We start from the raw sequence: 21403 nt of genomic DNA, 5'->3' as shown, positions 1-21403 counted from the left end.
CACCATGCATAGACATGCATCCAATATAAGGCAAATATATTCTAGATTTCCTTTTGCTTTAAGTAGCATGTGACATGTCAAACTAAGGGGCTTTCATGATGCTGAATCCATTCCATGCATTAGTTTTGCACAAAAAAACTCCTTGGGCTAATAACGGGTAACGGCCATAGCCGTCATCACAAATGTGATGAGGTCAGGTCAGCACATTTTGGGCTAAGTGGCTATGGCCAAATCTAGCCCAAAATGAGTGTTTTTGTGCAAAACGAATGCTTTGAATGGATTCAGCATCATACAAACGCCTAGTTTGACATGTTACTTAAAGCAAAAGGAAATCTAGAAAATATTTGCCTTATATTGGATGTCTATGGTGGCCATACAGTAGCCTACAGGCCATTTTCAACACTTCCCCTCAGACAATTCCAGGCAACTTTTTGAGTGGTGCAACCACTCCCTTACGGAGCTGTGTGTGGGTGCCTGGCTGGCTGGCTGGCTGGCTGGCTGGCTGGGTGCTTGGCTGGGTATGAGCACGAAAACAGCATGGTTGTTTTTCACCACCTGTGCGCAACCTAACACACACACAAATACACACGCACATATTAACTGTATATACGTATGATGATTTCGGGTGGGCCAGTAATGAAATGAAATGAAATCTATATTTACCCAGGGTATCTGGGCTAAGCTCAAGAACTTGTTTCCAGCCAGGCCCTGCTCATAGAACACATTTCATCGTAGTGGTTGATGCCTTGTTCAAGGGCATTTCAGCGGTGGTAATTTTAACGTGTCGGACGGCTGGTTCGAACTGGGAACCTTCCGGTATCTAGACCGCGCCGCTATCCGTTCGGCCACCGCTGCCACAGTACAGTACAGTAGAGGGACCGGCACACGGTAACTCTGTCATTTCTCAACCATTTCGGACGCGGGGGGCGGGCGCGGGCGGCACGCCGGAACCGGCCCGGCCCCCTGGGCGCGTTCCTGGGGGTCTGGAACTGGGTTTTTTGCAATTTGTTTGAGGTCAAATTACATTATTACTGGACTACTGGTGTTGCTAATCCAGCCCAATTTAGGGTGGAAAATGGACACAAAGGGGGCATACTCCATACTTGGCAGCGGTGGCCGAACGGATTGCGGAGCGGTCTTGATACCGGAAGGTCGCCAGTTCGAATCAGCGGTCCGACACGTTAAAATTACCACCGCTGAAGTGCCCTTGAACAAGGCATTGAACCACTACGATGAAATGTTCTATGAGCAGGGCCTGGCTGGAAACAAGTTCTTGAGCTTAGCCCAGATACCCTGGGTAAATATAGTAATCATTTCATTTCCCGACCAGGGGGAGGCAGCAATGTGCCCAAAGCCTCTAGTCTGCCGGGAATTACAAGAAGACGAAGAAGAAGAAGAAGCTGAAGAAGAAGAAGAGCTTATTTCTCTCGCGAGATTTGGCAACACAAACACACCGCAAACTGCGCATTCGCGCAACGCACAGAATAAAGATGGCGGCCGCCGCATCGTGGCTCCACCAGCATTCTAACAGTAACAATAACTATAATACTACTACTACTACTAACAAGATGCGGTTAACCGAAGCTCTTCTGTCTCTGATGAAACAACCTCACACACATTTACCCGACCTGCTGGACAACTACAGACAGCACGGAGGGGTCGGCACACTGCAGGTACACACACACACTACACACGCATGCGCACACACACACACACACACACACACACACACACACACACACACACACACACGAGATGCCTCTCTCAACATGCTGTGTGTGTGTGTGTGTGTGTGTGTGTGTGTGTGTTAGTTTAGCATTATCCCAATGCAGGGCTAACATAATGTTGTGTCTATGATATGCTACAGCAGGGCTTGCATAATGAATAAAGGGTCCATTTGGTTCCATTTGTTACACCCTCAGAGTTACAGACCTGGTTCCATGTGTATACACTCAGTTATAGTTATAGACCTGTAATAAGGGTCCATTTGGTTCCATTTGTACACACACTCACTCAGTGTTACAGACCTGGTTCCATGCTATACACTCAGTTATAGACCTGTAATAAGGGTCCATTTGGTTCCATATACCTCTGTAGAAGGGCGACTGTGGCTCAAGAGGTAGAGCAGTCTCGTCCAATGACCCATGGGTCGGCGGTTCGAATCCCGGCTCCTCCTGTCTATATGTCGAAGTGTCCTTGGGCAAGACACTGAACCCCAAATTGCTCCCGATGTGCTGGTTGGTACCTTGCGTGGCTTCCGCCGCAATCGGTGTATGAATGTGTGTGTGAATGGGTGAATGTAATGCACAATCTATGTAAAGCGCCTTGGATAAAGGCGCTATATAAATGCACCATTTACCATTTACCATTGGCCTACCGACACTGCCCGTCTTGACTGTCCTCCGAGGTGGATATGCTGGATAGTGGATAGTCTGATGCGAGGTTACTCTCCGTGGTGGGAAATAAATAATACAAGTAGTATGGTATGATACAAGAGAACGCTAACTTGTGATCGACTTCCAAATCGCTTCCAAACTCGTAAGACAGAAACGTGATTGTTGCATGTGGCTCCTGTGCGGTCGGAGGCTAGGGTTCTCCCTGGAAATAAAAACACGTGTTTTAAATGTGTCTCTCCTGTCATCAGAGCTGAGCTCCAGTGTTTTAAATGTGGTTGTTGTTCCTCTCATCTCCTCAGCGCTCCAGTGTTCTAAATGTGGTGGTTCTCCTGATCTCCAGGAGGTCAGGATCAGGGCTTATACCATGATGTTGGATCATGTTCTCCTGGAGGTCAGGATCAGGGCTAGGCTTATACCATGATGTTGGATCATGTTCTCCTGGAGGTCAGGATCAGGGCTAGGCTTATACCATGATGTTGGATCATGTTCTCCTGGAGGTCAGGATCAGGGCTAGGCTTATACCATGATGTTGGATCATGTTCTCCTGGAGGTCAGGATCAGGGCTAGGCTTATTATACCATGATGTTGGATCATGTTCTCCTGACATGATGTTCTTCTCTTCTCCTCAGAGCTCCAGTGGTTTAAATGTGGTTGTTCTCCAGGAGGTTAGGATCATGTCTAGGCTTACCATGATGTTGGATCATGTTCTCCTGGAGGTCAGGATCAGGGCTAGGCTTTAATACCATGATGTTGGATGATGTTCTCCTGGAGGTCAGGATCAGGGCTAGGCTTTAATACCATGATGTTGGATGATGTTCTCCTGGAGGTCAGGATCAGGGCTAGGCTTTAATACCATGATGTTGGATCATGTTCTCCTGGAGGTTAGGATCAGGGCTAGGCTTTAATACCATGATGTTGGATCATGTTCTCCTCCTGACATGACATTCTTCTCTTCTCCTCAGAGCTCCAGTGCAGTGGGAGGTCTGGTGGGATTCAGCAACGCCAAGCTGTCCTCCAGCAAGACCAAGTGAGTGAACCACGTGCTGTTTGATGTTACTTATCTCATAAACCACCACAGGTGGACGAAGCAGGACTCTAAAATAAAATATGCAAGACTAGCGTTCTCAATTAAATAGGAGAAATTGCATCTGAGCCAGTCTTGCAGCTTTTATTTTGGAGTGCCACTTTTTCCACTTTGGTGGTTTATGAGTTAAGTTGTATTTAATATTCATAACGGCACCACTGCCTTAACCAATTACAATATCAATTTAGGCATTTAGCAGATGCTCCTAACCCATTTTGGGCGGGAACCCCTTTTGGTGTTAGCATTACGTTATGCTTTAGCTATTGAAAAATAGCAGATCTACAAGCTCGTAGCGCGCCACCGAGTGGCGCGCTATGAGCTTGTAGGTCTGCTATTTTTGAAAAATCGAAGAACGACTGACATAGAAATATAGCTTTTTCAGAAAACTGTCAGGATGTAGAAGACATTTTTAGAATCTGATCTCAGGTCAAAATGGGTTAATCCAGAGTGATTTACAGTAAACAAGAACAATACAAGGCAATACGTCAAATACAATAGAAATAGTCGTCAACAATCATAAGCAAGCTAAGAACCTAATATCTGTCTAACAGTAGATTATCTGTCATTTGAGGCTAAGAGTAGTCATTATAGAGTGCTACGTGCTATGTCTACATAAAATGCTAAATTATAAATCCATCTATAAATGCACCCCCCCCACCCCACCCCAGTCCGCTGCCCCCCAGGTTGGCAGAGGAAGTGTAGCGCCCAGGACTACATTAGATAATTGACACTGGGTGGAAAATGGGTTACAAAATCGTGGGATGAAAATAAAATAAGGCGCCACAGATGCTTCCTCGTGTCTAAACGGGTTCATGTGTTGCAGGTTCGAGGGGGTGTGTCTTCTGGCCGTGCTCATCAGAGACAGCTCCAGTGAGGTGTTCCAACAGCACTGTCTGGCCTGGCTGAGGTCTCTGCAGCAGATCATACAGGTGGGTGCGTGTGCGCGTGCGTGCGCGCGTATTCCTACAGTCTCAGGCTCCTGTCCAGACCATAATATTGTGTTATATATTCCGACAGTCTCAGGCCCCTGTGTGTATATTTAATGTATTCCTACAGTCTCAGGCAGGTGCCTGTACAGACCATAATGTAATACTGCAGTCTCAGGCCCCTGTCCAGACCATAATGTAATACTTCAGTCTCAGGCCCCTGTCCAGACCATAATGTAATACTGCAGTCTCAGGTGCCTGTCCAGACCATAATGTAATACTTCAGTCTCAGGTGCCTGTCCAGACCATAATGTAATACTTCAGTCTCAGGCCCCTGTGTGTGTGTATATAAATATACACACACAGGGGCCTGAGACTGAAGGAATACATTCAATTTAATGTATTCCTGCAGTCTCAGGCCCCTGTCCAGACCATAATGTAATACTGCAGTCTCAGGCCCTTGTCCAGACCATAATGTAATACTGCAGTCTCAGGCCCCTGTGTGTGTATATAAATATACACAAATAAACAAAATATACAGGGGCCTGAGACTGCAGGAATACATTAAATTGAATGTATTCCTGCAGTCTCAGGCCCCTGTCCAGACCATGCTGTTGTGTTATATAATGTTCTATATTCCTACAGTCTCAGGCCCCTGTCCAGACCATAATGTTCTATATTCCTACAGTCTCAGGCCCCTGTCCAGACCATAATGTTCTATATTCCTACAGTCTCAGGCCCCTGTCCAGACCATAATGTTCTATATTCCTACAGTCTCAGGCCCCTGTCCAGACCATAATGTTCTATATTCCTACAGTCTCAGGCCCCTGTCCAGACCATAATGTTCTATATTCCTACAGTCTCAGGCCCCTGTCCAGACCATAATGTTCTATATTCCTACAGTCTCAGGCCCCTGTCCAGACCATAATGTACTATATTCCTACAGTCTCAGGCCCCTGTCCAGCCCATAATGTTCTATATTCCTACAGTCTCATGCCCCTGTCCAGCCCATAATGTTCTATATTCCTACAGTCTCAGGCCCCTGTCCAGACCATAATGTTCTATATTCCTACAGTCTCAGGCCCCTGTCCAGACCATGCTGCTGGCGGTCTCCGCTCTGCAGGACTTGCTGCAGTTCGCTGCCCAGATAGCAGAGCTCTCCAGAGAGGTCGGCCTCAACTCTATCCTGGGGATCCTGACGTCGCTGCTGGGCCTCAAGGCCGAGGTAATAACCTGTCTCACTGTTACACCTGTCTCACCTCTTATCACACCTGTCTCACCTCTATCACACCTGTCTCACTCTCTGCTGGGCCTCAGAGGTAACATTAAAAAACCAATCACACCCGTGTGAAGTGAGTGGTGCAACTCCGTGGGGGAGTCGGGGGATGAAGTTCCAGACCCACACACCGCCAAACAAACACTGCTACCCGTTTATTTTTAAAGGACCACCTTTCAACTTATCTTTCAACTAGAGCTGGGACTCGATTAAAAAAATTAATCTAATTAATCAGAGGCTTTGTAGTTAATTAATCTCGATTAATCGCATTTTAATCGCATACCATTATTCAACCCGAGAACAGTGAGAAACCTTTTTTTCAAATGTTTTTTGGTATCCCAGTGAATAGTGATTCCACTCATTTTCAACATTTTACTGTCATGACATTAATATACCTTAGAGTTGTTGTGTGGATATAATAAGAAAGTCCCCCCCATTCTGTGTTGCCTAGAACTGGAGGTCTGAAAAAAATCAGTAACATTATGAAGTACATCTCAGTGACATCACAAAAATGTACTTCATAATGTTACTGTTTTTTTCAGACCTCCAGTTCTATAGGCAACACATAATGGGGGGACTTTATTATTTCCAGTGCACACAACTCCATAGAAAAATGTTGAAAATGAGTGGTATTCCCCTTTAAGCAATACAACTTTTTTATCCCAACAGATAAACAAGAGCAGCAGTGTGTATATGAATACTCAAATGTGCTTTACATGGCGGGGCATGAGAACAAATAAAAACAACTTTATTATGGGGGAAACATTTCACATGAGGTTGGGGCTGACCCACGCTTGCTACTTCAGTATGTTTCGCATCGAGGACAGCTTGACAGCGGTGAAATCACCGCGTCTCCGGTGGTCTGTGAGACATGTTAAACTGAAGCAGCTAGCAAGCCTAGCATATAAGCTAACGTTGGTCATAAATGGATCATTTCCCTCTGACATTGCACACAGCCATGCCGCTATCCACGCGTCCATCCGATAGCTTTTACATCTAAATGTCCCATCCATGGAGCAAAAGCGATATAAGCGGCTTCTTCATTCGATTCATTTGGGTTTGGGCTTTCTGACGGAGCTGTAGCCTGTAGTGTAGAGTAAACAACTGCTGCTGCTGCTGGCGTGCCGCAGCCTATTCAGTACTACTAGAAACGCACCCAGTGAGAAACGTTCCGCGGTGAAAAAAGAAAGGTGCGATTAAATGCGTTAATTTTTTTAACGCGTTAATTTTTCTGTAGTTAATTAATCTCAATTAACGCGTTAAAGTCCCGGCCCTACTTTCAACTAATGTTCATGATAAAATACCATAATTGTTTTCTACTCAGTCTGTGTCTCATCATAGGAGGGATGTGGACAGTTCAGAAACACGTCCACCAGTGACATCATCGTTAGGCAGATTATTTTTTAAACAAGATTTTCATTATCGTGACAACGATGGCTTCCATTTTTGGCATTGCAACTTTTCAGGAATAGAAAGTCTGCCGTTTCTATTAGCTTGGATTCCCCATCGATGATGTCACTGGTGGACGGGTTTCTGAACTGCCCACAGCCCTACCATGAGACACAGACCGAGTTGAAAAACATTGTGGGCGGCTGTGGCTCAGGAGGTAGAGCAGGTCGTCCAATGATCCCTGGGTCGGCGGTTCGAATCCCGGCTCCTCCTCCTGTCCACATGTCGAAGTGTCCTTGGGCAAGACACTGAACCCTACATTGCCTCCAATGAGTCGGTCGGTGTGAGCTCGCCACCATTGGTGTGGGAATGTGGGAAGTGAGGACGCTGGCGTCGACTGTTCGCTGCTTCACCTCCCAATGTATGAATGAACGAACCATTGTAAAGCGCTTTGAGCACTTGGAAAAGCGCTATAAAAATGCAATTCATTATTATTATTATTGTGGCATTTTATCATGAACATTAGTGAGGATATTCTTTTGTATACTTCTAACACAGGGGTTCTCAACCCGTGGACCGCGACCCCCAGAGGGGTCGCCAATTTCTTTTTCTTTTTTTTCTTTTTTTTTTGTGCAACTGAATGGCTGGAATATGGAAATGAAGAGTTTACATAGTACACATAGTACATGCATAAACGTTCCTTAATGATTATATCTGGTTTCAGTATTCATTTATGATATATTTTCTCTATTTTATAAAAATAAAATAAACCTTATGGTTATTTTTGCAGTCAGTTTGTATTGGGGGTGGGGGGGGTGGGGGGTGCCGGGCGGGGGTCGTGAGACATGGCCAAAGCATTTCCGGGGTTCCATTTCCGGGGCATTTCCATTTGCTACTGAAATGATTGATACCTGTCCATTCAAACTCTAGCCGGCCCGCCCCAAAGTTATTAGTGCAGCTGTGCTCGGCAGCCGGCGAAAACTAGAATTCTCAACAGGCCCGGAAATTAAGATCTGACCCCCCCCCCCCCCCCCCCCCCATGCCAAAGCACCAGCGCTCGCACAGCGGTCTGCTGTCACCCAGGGGGATACGTTGACCTGGAAATGTAATGGTACTGTGCAGTTTCATCGACGACACTGCAAACGAGGGAAACCTCAATGTCTTGGGAGAATAACTAAAGGTTTGAGTGAATGAATGAACATGTTGTTTATGTTGTTTATGTTGTAGTGTGAGTTGGCAGCCATGGAGGGGATGACGGCGTGCATGACATACTTCCCTAAAGCCTGCGGATCACTCAGGGTGAGTTCTGGAGACACACACAGCGGTAGGGTGAGTTCTGGAGACACACACAGCGGTAGGGGGAGTTCTGGAGACACACACAGCGGTAGGGGGAGTTCTGGAGACACACACCGCAGTAGGGTGAGTTCTGGAGACACACACCGCGGTAGGGGGAGTTCTGGAGACACACACAGCGTTAGGGTGAGTTCTGGAGACACACACAGCGGTAGGGTGAGTTCTGGAGACACACCACGGTAGGGGGAGTTCTGGAGACACACACAGGGTGAGTTCTGGAGACACACACAGCGGTAGGGTGAGTTCTGGAGACACACACAGGGTGAGTTCTGGAGACACACACAGCGGTAGGGGGAGTTCTGGAGACACACACAGCGGTAGGGGGAGTTCTGGAGACACACACCGCGGTAGGGGGAGTTCTGGAGACACACACAGCGGTAGGGGGAGTTCTGGAGACACACACAGCGGTAGGGTGAGTTCTGGAGACACACACAGCGGTAGGGTGAGTTCTGGAGACATACACAGCAGTAGGGGGAGTTCTGGAGACACACACAGCGGTAGGGGGAGTTCTGGAGACACACACAGCGGTAGGGTGAGTTCTGGAGACACACACAGCGGTAGGGGGAGTTCTGGAGACACACACAGCGGTAGGGGGAGTTCTGGAGACACACACCGCGGTAGGGTGAGTTCTGGAGACACACACAGCGGTAGGGGGAGTTCTGGAGACACACACAGCGGTAGGGGGAGTTCTGGAGACACACACAGCGGTAGGGGGAGTTCTGGAGACACACACCGCGGTAGGGTGAGTTCTGGAGACACACACCGCGGTAGGGTGAGTTCTGGAGACACACACAGCGGTAGGGTGAGTTCTGGAGACACACACAGGGTGAGTTCTGGAGACACACACAGGGTGAGTTCTGGAGACACACACAGCGGTAGGGGGAGTTCTGGAGACACACACAGCGGTAGGGTGAGTTCTGGAGACACACACAGCGGTAGGGTGAGTTCTGGAGACACAGCGGTAGGGGGAGTTCTGGAGACACACACAGCGGTAGGGGGAGTTCTGGAGACACACACAGCGGTAGGGGGAGTTCTGGAGACACACACAGCGGTAGGGTGAGTTCTGGAGACACACACAGCGGTAGGGGGAGTTCTGGAGACACACAGCGGTAGGGGGAGTTCTGGAGATGCACACAGTGGTAGGGGGAGTTCTGGAGACACACACAGCGGTAGGGGGAGTTCTGGAGACACACACCGCGGTAGGGGGAGTTCTGGAGACACACACCGCGGTAGGGGGAGTTCTGGAGACACATACCGCGGTAGGGGGAGTTCTGGAGACACACACAGCGGTAGGGGGAGTTCTGGAGACACACAGCGGTAGGGGGAGTTCTGGAGACACACAGCGGTAGGGGGAGTTCTGGAGACACACAGCGGTAGGGGGAGTTCTGGAGACACACACAGCGGTAGGGGGAGTTCTGGAGACACACAGCGGTAGGGGGAGTTCTGGAGACGCACACAGTGGTAGGGGGAGTTCTGGAGACACACACAGCGGTAGGGGGAGTTCTGGAGACACACACCGCGGTAGGGGGAGTTCTGGAGACACACACCGCGGTAGGGGGAGTTCTGGAGACACATACCGCGGTAGGGAGAGTTCTGGAGACACACACAGCGGTAGGGGGAGTTCTGGAGACACACACCGCGGTAGGGGGAGTTCTGGAGACACACACAGCGGTAGGGGGAGTTCTGGAGACACACACAGCGGTAGGGGGAGTTCTGGAGACACACACAGCGGTAGGGGGAGTTCTGGAGACACACAGCGGTAGGGGGAGTTCTGGAGACACACAGCGGTAGGGGGAGTTCTGGAGACACACACAGCGGTAGGGTGAGTTCTGGAGACACACACAGCGGTAGGGTGAGTTCTGGAGACATACACAGCGGTAGGGGGAGTTCTGGAGACACACACAGCGGTAGGGGGAGTTCTGGAGACACACACAGCGGTAGGGTGAGTTCTGGAGACACACACAGCGGTAGGGGGAGTTCTGGAGACACACACAGCGGTAGGGGGAGTTCTGGAGACACACACCGCGGTAGGGTGAGTTCTGGAGACACACACAGCGGTAGGGGGAGTTCTGGAGACACACACAGCGGTAGGGGGAGTTCTGGAGACACACACAGCAGTAGGGTGAGTTCTGGAGACACACACCGCGGTAGGGTGAGTTCTGGAGACACACACCGCGGTAGGGTGAGTTCTGGAGACACACACAGCGGTAGGGTGAGTTCTGGAGACACACACAGGGTGAGTTCTGGAGACACACACAGGGTGAGTTCTGGAGACACACACAGCGGTAGGGGGAGTTCTGGAGACACACACAGCGGTAGGGTGAGTTCTGGAGACACACACAGCGGTAGGGTGAGTTCTGGAGACACAGCGGTAGGGGGAGTTCTGGAGACACACACAGCGGTAGGGGGAGTTCTGGAGACACACACAGCGGTAGGGGGAGTTCTGGAGACACACACAGCGGTAGGGTGAGTTCTGGAGACACACACAGCGGTAGGGGGAGTTCTGGAGACACACAGCGGTAGGGGGAGTTCTGGAGATGCACACAGTGGTAGGGGGAGTTCTGGAGACACACACAGCGGTAGGGGGAGTTCTGGAAACACACACCGCGGTAGGGGGAGTTCTGGAGACACACACCGCGGTAGGGGGAGTTCTGGAGACACATACCGCGGTAGGGGGAGTTCTGGAGACACACACAGCGGTAGGGGGAGTTCTGGAGACACACAGCGGTAGGGGGAGTTCTGGAGACACACAGCGGTAGGGGGAGTTCTGGAGACACACAGCGGTAGGGGGAGTTCTGGAGACACACACAGCGGTAGGGGGAGTTCTGGAGACACACAGCGGTAGGGGGAGTTCTGGAGACGCACACAGTGGTAGGGGGAGTTCTGGAGACACACACAGCGGTAGGGGGAGTTCTGGAGACACACACCGCGGTAGGGGGAGTTCTGGAGACACACACCGCGGTAGGGGGAGTTCTGGAGACACATACCGCGGTAGGGAGAGTTCTGGAGACACACACAGCGGTAGGGGGAGTTCTGGAGACACACACCGCGGTAGGGGGAGTTCTGGAGACACACACAGCGGTAGGGGGAGTTCTGGAGACACACACAGCGGTAGGGGGAGTTCTGGAGACACACACAGCGGTAGGGGGAGTTCTGGAGACACACAGCGGTAGGGGGAGTTCTGGAGACACACAGCGGTAGGGGGAGTTCTGGAGACACACACAGCGGTAGGGGGAGTTCTGGAGACACACACAGCGGTAGGGGGAGTTCTGGAGACACACACAGCGGTAGGGGGAGTTCTGGAGACACACACTGCGGTAGGGGGAGTTCTGGAGACACACACCGCGGTAGGGGGAGTTCTGGAGACACACACCGCGGTAGGGGGAGTTCTGGAGACACACACAGCGGTAGGGGGAGTTCTGGAGACACACACAGTGGTAGGGGGAGTTCTGGAGACACACCGCGGTAGGGGGAGTTCTGGACACACACCGCGGTAGGGTGAGTTCTGGAGACACACAGCGGTAGGGGGAGTGGGAGAGCGGGAGGAGATGCGAGAGGGTTAGCGAGAGGAGAGAAGAAGAAAGTTTGTTGTACTGAGGTTGCACTTTCCAGTCTTTGTACACGTCAAATGAAAACCGCATTATTAGTGCTGAATGTGTTCATAACGGCAGGATAAAGTAGCATGCGTCAAAGAGCTAGCAGTTCGTGGATGCTAGGATGGTTTGCTTGTTGCGTCCTTTCCTAACCCATTCTGGGCGGGAACATTAGCATTATGTTATGCTTTAGCTATTGAAAAAATCTACAAGCTCATCTACGAGCTTGTAGGTCTGCTATTTTTGAAAAATCGAAAAACGACTGACATAGAAACATAGCTTTTTCAGAGAACTGTCAGGATGTAGAAGACATTTTTAGAATCTGATCTCAGGTCAAAATGGGTTTTTAGAATATTCTTCTTTAGTCTTGGTTCTTTGAATAACACACTATTTAGTCTAAATATCAAAAACCTTAGTCAACTTAGTCTTTTGTCTTAGTCAACAGAATGAACAGTGGTTGTGTGTCTTGTTGTCAGGATAAACTGGGAGCGTTCTTCATCTCCAAGATGAACAGCAACGACCACACCGTCCAGGAGGTTTGTAATCAGCTGTTGTTTATTATATTGATCCTTAAAACTGTTTTGTTGCAAGGAGTTGCATCTGTGTGGTTTGGGCCTAAATTCGTCTCGCATAAGAACTTCCTCCTCCGCGTCATCAGTGCCCATACCCGAGGCGGGGTTGGCGAAAGGGCCTTTCTGTGTGGAGTTTGCATGTTCTCCCCGTGTCCCCTAGGGTAGGTACCCTCACATGTTCTCCCCGTGTCCCCTAGAGTAGGTACCCTTACAAAAAACATGCAGTAAAAAACATGCAGTAATCCTGGTCTCTAAACTACCTCCCCCTGGCCAACCGGGGCGCCTGATGGAGGGGAAAGGAACTGGTTGGAATAACGTGTTCCTTCCACGCGCTACGTCCAACCAGGGAAACTCCCCCCTGTCAGGTGTAAAGGAGCAACTTGGACACTCAGGCATGAAGGAAGCATGAGTTCAAGTCCGTTGCTCTCCCCATGTCCCCCATATATGGGGACTAGGTTGGCGGAGGGTGTGTAGAGCCCAGGATCACATTAGATAATTAACACAGGGGTGAAAAATGGGTTACAAAATCGTGGGATAAAAATTATAAACAAAGATGTGATTAAACTGTCTTCCTGTCAGACGGGGTGTAATAAACCTATCTTCCTGTAGGTGGCATGCGAGTGCTACGGCCGCCTGCCCTCTCTGGGCGGGGCCGTGGACAGAGGCGGTGGCCGCGCCGAGGGCTGGACCAATCAGATCCACTGTCTGCTGGCGTCTGCCAATGGCATCCTGGCTCAGCTCTACCAGGGTTCAGAATCAGGTATTGTAGTGGGGGTGGGGATATCAGATCTACCAGGGTTCAGAATCAGGTATTGTAGTGGGGGTGGGGATATCAGATCTACCAGGGTTCAGAATCAGGTATTGTAGTGGGGGTGGGGATATCAGATCTACCAGGGTTCAGAATCAGGTATTGTAGTGGGGGTGGGGATATCAGATCTACAAGCTCACAACGACTCGCATTGTCATACATGGACAACTGGCGGCCCGGGGGCTTAATGTGGCCCACAAGTTAATATCGGAATATGTTATTGATTTCTGCTGTTATAATTCCAATGCAAATAAAAATATATTTTTTATAATTCCATGCAAACATGACCACTTCAGTCTATATTAGTAGCTTAATGACTAGTATAACAATTGTATTGTCTTTTTTTTTTTAAGTCGAATGTATAAGTTCATAAAGTTAGCATTTGAAAGGCATTTGGAATTAAATATTCTTTTTACTTTTCACGATTCCAATTCAAAAATAGCAAAATATTATTCAGGATTTCAATTAAAATATAGCTGATCTACAAGCTTGTAGATCTGTAAGATCTTGTACAATCCTGAAATAGCTTGACATTTTTGTATATTTTAGCACAGGCTGCACAGCTATTGCATGGTTTGGTCACTGGCACAAATGTTTTCTGATGAGTCGGGTCTTTGGGGACGAATGCATTCGTCAATGGGGGTCGCCGGGGCTTAATGTGGGGGTCCTTGGAGCTGAATGCATATTCATGTGGGGGTCCTTGGAGCTGAATGCATATTCATGTGGGGGTCCTTGGAGCTGAATGCATATTCATGTGGGGGTCCTGGACATGGGCAAGTTTTAGAAACACTAGCCTAACAATCGTTTTTCGTGATGCATCTCCAGCTTGTAGATCGTTTTCAAACTGACTGTGTGTGTGTGTGTGTGTGTGTGTGTGTGTGTGTGTGTGTGTGTGTGTGTGTGTGTGTGTGTGTGTGTGTGTGTGTGTGTGTGTGTGTGTGTGTGTGTGTGTGTGTGTGTGTGTGTGTGTGTGTGTGTGTGTGTGTGTGTGTGTGTGTGTGCACGTGCTTACGTGCTTGTGCGCACACAGAAGGTACAGTCCAGTATGAAGGTCCAGGGTTGGAGCTTCCATTTCCACCTCTCGACGACTGTGATCCTCTGCTGTTTATCCACTTACAGCACCGCTACCGAGCCCTGTGTACTGCCCTGAAGTACACTCTGAGGTACACTAGTACACTTACAGCACCGCTACGAGCCCTGTGTACTGCCCTAAAGTACACTGAGGTACACTAGTACACTTACAGCACCACTACGAGCCCTGTGTACTGCCCTGAAGTACACTCTGAGGTACACTAGTACACTTACAGCACCGCTACCGAGCCCTGTGTACTGCCCTAAAGTACACTCTGAGGTACACTAGTACACTTACAGCACCGCTACGAGCCCTGTGTACTGCCCTAAAGTACACTGAGGTACACTAGTACACTTACAGCACCGCTACGAGCCCTGTGTACTGCCCTAAAGTACACTCTGAGGTACACTAGTACACTTACAGCACCGCTACGAGCCCTGTGTACTGCCCTAAAGTACACTCTGAGGTACACTAGTACACTTACAGCACCGCTACGAGCCCTGTGTACTGCCCTGAAGTACACTGAGGTACACTAGTACACTTACAGCACCGCTACAGAGCCATGTGTACTGCCCTGAAGTACACTCTGAGGTACACTAGTACACTTACAGCACCGCTACGAGCCCTGTGTACTGCCCTGAAGTACACTCTGAGGTACACTAGTACACTTTGACTTACAGCACCGCTACGAGCCCTGTGTACTGCCCTAAAGTACACTCTGAGGTACACTAGTACACTAGTACACTTACAGCACCGCTACCGAGCCCTGTGTACTGCCCTAAAGTACACTAAGGTACACTAGCACACTTACAGCACCGCTACGAGCCCTGTGTACTGCCCTGAAGTACACTGAGGTACACTAGTACACTTACAGCACCGCTACGAGCCCTGTGTACTGCCCTGAAGTACACTGAGGTACACTAGTACACTTACAGCACCGCTACGAGCCCTGTGTACTGCCCTGAAGTACACTCTGAGGTACACTAGTACACTTACAGCACCGCTACGAGCCCTGTGTACTGCCCTAAAGTACACTCTGAGGTACACTAGTACACTTACAGCACCGCTACGAGCCCTGTGTACTGCCCTAAAGTACACTCTGAGGTACACTAGTACACTTACAGCACCGCTACGAGCCCTGTGTACTGCCCTGAAGTACACTGAGGTACACTAGTACACTTACAGCACCGCTACGAGCCCTGTGTACTGCCCTAAAGTACACTGAGGTACACTAGTAAACTTACAGCACCGCTACCGAGCCCTGTGTACTGCCCTGAAGTACACTGAGGTACACTAGTACACTTACAGCACCGCTACGAGCCCTGTGTACTGCCCTAAAGTACACTGAGGTACACTAGTACACTTACAGCACCGCTACCGAGCCCTGTGTACTGCCCTAAAGTACACTCTGAGGTACACTAGTACACTTACAGCACCGCTACGAGCCCTGTGTACTGCCCTAAAGTACACTGAGGTACACTAGTACACTTACAGCACCGCTACCGAGCCCTGTGTACTGCCCTGAAGTACACTCTGAGGTACACTAGTACACTTACAGCACCGCTACGAGCCCTGTGTACTGCCCTAAAGTACACTGAGGTACACTAGTACACTTACAGCACCGCTACCGAGCCCTGTGTACTGCCCTAAAGTACACTCTGAGGTACACTAGTACACTACGCCTCCCCTTAGCCCTAAACTTATTTTGACATGTTGTACTAAACACTTGAAGTCAGACATGAGGACAGAACATCGCCGTTATGATCAATCTGTAGATTCTGAGTAAATAAGGAAGATTGTTGGCCAGTAAATCAAGGACTGTCTAAAGAGGACGAGACCGGAAACTGAGTCAGGAAGTAAAGATCTGCTACATGTCCCGCGATTGTCATTTAATCCACCCAAAACATACATATAAGAGAAAGACCATTAGAAAACAGATAAATCAGTTAAAATGTTCTTCAAAATAGTAAAAAAGACTGTGTGTGTGTGTGTGTGTGTGTGTGTGTGTGTGTGTGTGTGTGTGTGTGTGTGTGTGTGTGTGTGTGTGTGTGTGTGTGTGTGTGTGTGTGTGTGTGTGTGTGTGTGTGTGTGTGTGTGTGTGTGTGTGTGTGTGTGTGTGTGTGTGTGTCAGTTTTGACCCCAAGGCAGCGCTACGTTTGCCCGTCAGACAAGTTCTCAACCTGGTGTGTCGAGCTTTGGCTGTCACTGCGAAGAGCATAGTGAGTACACACACGCACCAGTAAGGGTCCATTTGGTTTCATTTCACGCTCTCAAACACACACACACGTGCAGGCACGAGCTTGTCTGTAGCGCTGTCGTCTCACAGCTAGAAGGTCCCGGGTTTGATTCCCGCTGGTGATGCTGTGGTGCGTGTTCTCTCCTCCGTGTCATCAGTGACTGGGTGTGGTTCGTTGGCCAAAGGGCCTTTCTGTGTGGAGTTTGCATGTTCTCCCGAATCTCCCCGTGTCCTCTAGGGTAGGTACCCTCACAAAAAACATGCAATAATCCTGGTCTCCATACTGCCTCCCCCTGTCCAGCCGGGGCGCCTGATGAAGGGGAAATGAACCCATTTTGACCTGAGATCAGATTCTAAAAATGTCTTCTACATCCTGACAGTTTTCTGAAAAAGCTATGTTTCTATGTCAGTCGTTCTTTGATTTTTCAAAAATAGCAGAGCTACAAGCTCATAGCGCGCCACTCGGTGGCGCGCTATGAGCTTGTAGCTCAATTTGAGTTGACTAAAAAAAACATGATCTGTCGACTAAAACTGAAACATTTCAGTTGACTAAAATGTGACTAAATCTAATGTTTTTGTGTGTCAGAGTTCGACGGGAGACGGAGCGTTCAGGCTGTTGGTTCTGCCTGGAGTTCACAAGAACACTATGGAGGTGCTGAGTGCACTGATCACAGCGTGAGTACACGCACGCACGCACGCACGCACGCACGCACGCATGCACGCACGCACGCATACACACACACACCAGTGTTGTTTTCGTCGACTAATACTATGACGAAAAATGTTCGTCGACTACCTTTTTTCACTGACGAAAACTAAATGGAAACTAAATGAAAACTAAGCTACGATGACTAAAACTAAGACTAAAACATTCCAGGTGCCTAAAATGTGACTAAAACTAAATTAAAACTATTCAAAAGACACAACACTGACACACACACACACACACACGCACACAAAAACACACACACACACACACACACACACACACACACACACACACACACACACACACACACATGTGGGGATCAAAGCCCAATAATAAAAAATAAACTTTATTTTGTAAACAACGACACTGAAGGAGCAGCGGCGCTATCGGCTGCTATGCTATCAGCTAGTCTCAAGTGTCTGCAGCAGCCTGTCACAAGTCCCGTAATGAACTGATACGGGACGCACGTTGTTCCGTATTTTAATGTCGGGTCGGGGAATAAATACAGTATGAATGACGGCGGGATTTATTTGACAACGCTGTCCTGCTTTCTTCACGAGAAGAGAAGAGCGCTCACAGCTCAGAACAGAGCGGACCTGTCTTTGACCGTGAGCAATGACATGCGAACCTGGGGTCTGGGGGCTCAGAGCTGCAGCCATTGGCTCATGATACGAGCACACGACCAATGGGACAGAGCATTCAGTGTTGCTAAGATACCCTTCCCCTTCACCCCACACCCTTGGACGATGGCAGCCAGGGCATGCATGTGAGGAGCGGCGCTGACAGGCGCAGCACAGCAGTGTCACACAGACAAACACGTACCTCTCCCATTTGGAAAACATTTGAAACAGTAAAGTTTATAACGTTTTATAATAAGCCATTACAAAAAAATAAAAAATAAAATAAAAACGATTTTTCGACTCATACGTTTTTGAGTCGCGGAAGGCATGAGTCGAAAATCGAGTCGATTTTCAACTTTTTTCAACATCCCTAACACACACACACACACACACACACACACACAATGTATTTCTGGATACACTACAAGGTGCCGTTGTTTCCATCAAGGTGTTTTTTTTAGCACATTTTGGATTTTTGCGCTTACATTTCTGAATGGATGTGTGTGTGTGTGTGTGTGTGTGTGTGTGTGTGTGTGTGTGTGTGTGTGTGTGTGTGTGTGTGTGTGTGTGTGTGTGTGTGTGTGTGTGTGTGTGTGTGTGTGTGTGTGTGTGTGTGTGTGTGTGTGTGTGTGTGTGTGTGTGTGTGTGTGTGTGTGTGTGTGTGTGTGTGTGTGTGTGTGTGTGTGTGTGTGTGTGTGTGTTTCAGGGTGCACGGTGCCATGGTCCCCTACGCTACAGTCCTACAGAAGCTCTTCTCGCAAACGTTGTCAGCCTGGACTCCTCTACCTGAGACCAATGTGGGGCAGCAGAGAGCTTACTGGTAACGCACACACGCAAAAAGGACCAGAAAGCGTCAGAAGACGTTCTACATGGCGAATGAGTTAAAACCCATTTTGACCTGACCAGCTATGTTTCTTTGTCAGTGGTTCTTCGATTGAAAATAAATAGCAGACCTACAAGCTCATAGCGCGCCACTCGGTGGCGTGCTATGAGCTTGTAGATAGCTAAAGCATAACATAATGCTAGCACCAATAGGGGTTCCCCGCCAAAAATGGGTTTTAACCTATTAGGACCTGACAGGTTCTACAAAACGTCTTCTAAATCCTGTCAGTTTTCTGAAAAACCCTATGTTTCTAACTAATTCATGTCAAGGACATCAAAAACGACATGTATTGGGCCGCCGACCCTGATCTGAAAATATGTTGTTCCAGGGACCCCCCCCCCCCCCCCCCCAGAAGCAAAGATATGAGTTAAAATCGTTTGGCTGTGAAAGAATACATATTCAAAGATTTGTGCCACATTTTCACGATTTTTCAAAAAAGGTTTTTCCAACAGCTAAAGTTAAAAAAGAATGGTTAAAGTTACGGTTGATCCGATCACGTGACCAGAAATCGGGGCCGATCACGTCATTCTCAAAGGATCGGAATCAGATCGGGAGCAAAAAAACGTCAGGCGACACAGATACATTCTCATCAGCTTGGTCTGAGGCCCTCATTTATCAACGTGATTTCACACAAAAAGATGTGCGTACGTCGAGATCACCGCAACTTTCAGCATTCATCATTCCATCGTGACTTTAAACTTTGGTGTACACCACGGCAAAAAAACTCACATCTGGTCGAGAGCTGTCGTTGGCTTTGCCTGCACTCGTAGACGAGTGAAGCAGCATTGTCTGACCGGCTGAAAGGCATCTAAACATATGTATTCTCTCTTAACCCATTTTGGGCGGGAACCCCTTCTGGTGTTTTAAGCATTATGTTATACTTTAGCTATTGAACAATAGCAGATCTACAAGCTCAAATAATGGCTATGAACTTGTAGGTCTGCTATTTTTTTTAAATCGTGAAAATGTGGCACAAATCCACAAGCCAAAGTTTTTAACTCAAATCTTTGCTTCTGAGGGGTTCCTGGAACAACATATTTTCAGATGGGGGGGTCGGCGGCCTATTACATATTTTTGGGGGTCTATGACATGAAAATGTTTGAGAACGGACTAACATAGACACGCTGTGCCACTGCCTGGGTAGAGAGACACGCTGTGCCACTGCCTGGGTAGAGAGACACGCTGTGCCACTGCCTGGGTAGAGAGACACGCTGTGCCACTGCCTGGGTAGAGAGACACACTGTGCCACTGCCTGGGTAGAGAGACACACTGTGCCACTGCCTGGGTAGAGAGACACACTGTGCCACTGCCTGGGTAGAGAGACACGCTGTGCCACTGCCTGGGTAGAGAGACACACTGTGCCACTGCCTGGGTAGAGAGACACACTGTGCCACTGCCTGGGTAGAGAGACACGCTGTGCCACTGCCTGGGTAGAGAGACACACTGTGCCACTGCCTGGGTAGAGAGACACGCTGTGCCACTGCCTGGGTAGAGAGACACACTGTGCCACTGCCTGGGTAGAGAGACACGCTGTGCCACTGCCTGGGTAGAGAGACACACTGTGCCACTGCCTGGGTAGAGAGACACACTGTGCCACTGCCTGGGTAGAGAGACACGCTGTGCCACTGCCTGGGTAGAGAGACACACTGTGCCACTGCCTGGGTAGAGAGACACGCTGTGCCACTGCCTGGGTAGAGAGACACACTGTGCCACTGCCTGGGTAGAGAGACACGCTGTGCCACTGCCTGGGTAGAGAGACACGCTGTGCCACTGCCTGACTGAGGTGAAGCAGATAACCCATTAAGGCCTGACGTCGAAATAAAAAGAAAAGTCTTCTGAAAGAATATATACAGTATTCAAAGATTTGTGCCGCATTTTCACGATTTTTCAAAAAATAGCAGACCTACAGGCTCGTAGCGCGCCACTCGGTGGCGCGCTATGAGCGCGCCACCGAGTTCCAGCTCGGTCAGGGTGCAGGTCTGTAATAAAGTATTTAATAATGTAATCCATTCCATTCCAGCTCGGTCCGGGTGCAGGTCTACCAGACCTTACTTCTCTGGGTTCAAGTGGGCGGGGCGTCGGCCGGCGTCCTCCAGGGAAGCCACACCCACTCGGAGCTGCTGCTGGGACACCTGCTGAGTGACATCACACCCTGTGCCGACGCCCTAAAGGTGAGAGGTCACATGTCAAGGTCACATGAAAGGTAGACGCCTCCTTCGGCTCTGGGGCGTCTGTGTCTCCATCTGGGGCGTCTGTGTCTCCATCTGGGGCGTCTGTGTCTCCATAGACAGAAAGGTAGACGCCTCCTTCGGCTCTGGGGCGTCTTTATCTCCATCTGGGGCGTCTGTATCTCCATCTGGGGCGTCTGTGTCTCCATCTGGGGCGTCTGTGTCTCCATCTGGGGCGTCTGTGTCTCCATCTGGGGCGTCTGTGTCTCCATCTGGGGCGTCTGTGTCTCCATCTGGGGCGTCTGTGTCTCCATCTGG

General features: G+C 49.1%; 1 protein-coding gene across 3 annotated transcripts in view; it reads left to right on the top strand.

The window, feature by feature from the left end:
* Nucleotides 1–1449: 1449 nt before the first annotated feature.
* Nucleotides 1450–21403, top strand: part of pelp1 (proline, glutamate and leucine rich protein 1) — a 46430-nt gene continuing 26476 nt past the window's right edge. For 2 of the 3 annotated variants that reach the window (XM_079512435.1, XM_079512433.1), the window contains exons 1-12: nt 1450–1673; nt 3359–3423; nt 4304–4409; nt 5482–5631; nt 8299–8370; nt 12494–12553; nt 13199–13349; nt 14428–14560; nt 16601–16688; nt 17292–17380; nt 18741–18854; nt 20938–21088. In XM_079512435.1, coding sequence (XP_079368561.1) covers nt 1491–1673; nt 3359–3423; nt 4304–4409; nt 5482–5631; nt 8299–8370; nt 12494–12553; nt 13199–13349; nt 14428–14560; nt 16601–16688; nt 17292–17380; nt 18741–18854; nt 20938–21088 — 1362 coding nt within the window. In that variant the 5' untranslated portion in view covers nt 1450–1490. Of the gene's footprint in view, nt 1674–3358; nt 3424–4303; nt 4410–5481; nt 5632–8298; nt 8371–12493; nt 12554–13198; nt 13350–14427; nt 14561–16600; nt 16689–17291; nt 17381–18740; nt 18855–20878; nt 20895–20937; nt 21089–21403 lie in introns of all 3 variants that reach the window. The other variant, XM_079512434.1, reaches the window with a different exon arrangement.

This window comes from Electrona antarctica (genome assembly GCF_951216825.1).
Source record: "Electrona antarctica genome assembly, chromosome: 10".
NCBI lineage: Eukaryota > Metazoa > Chordata > Actinopteri > Myctophiformes > Myctophidae > Electrona > Electrona antarctica.
Note: the sequence above shows the minus strand (reverse complement) of the source record. Positions and strands in the feature narration are given on the sequence as shown.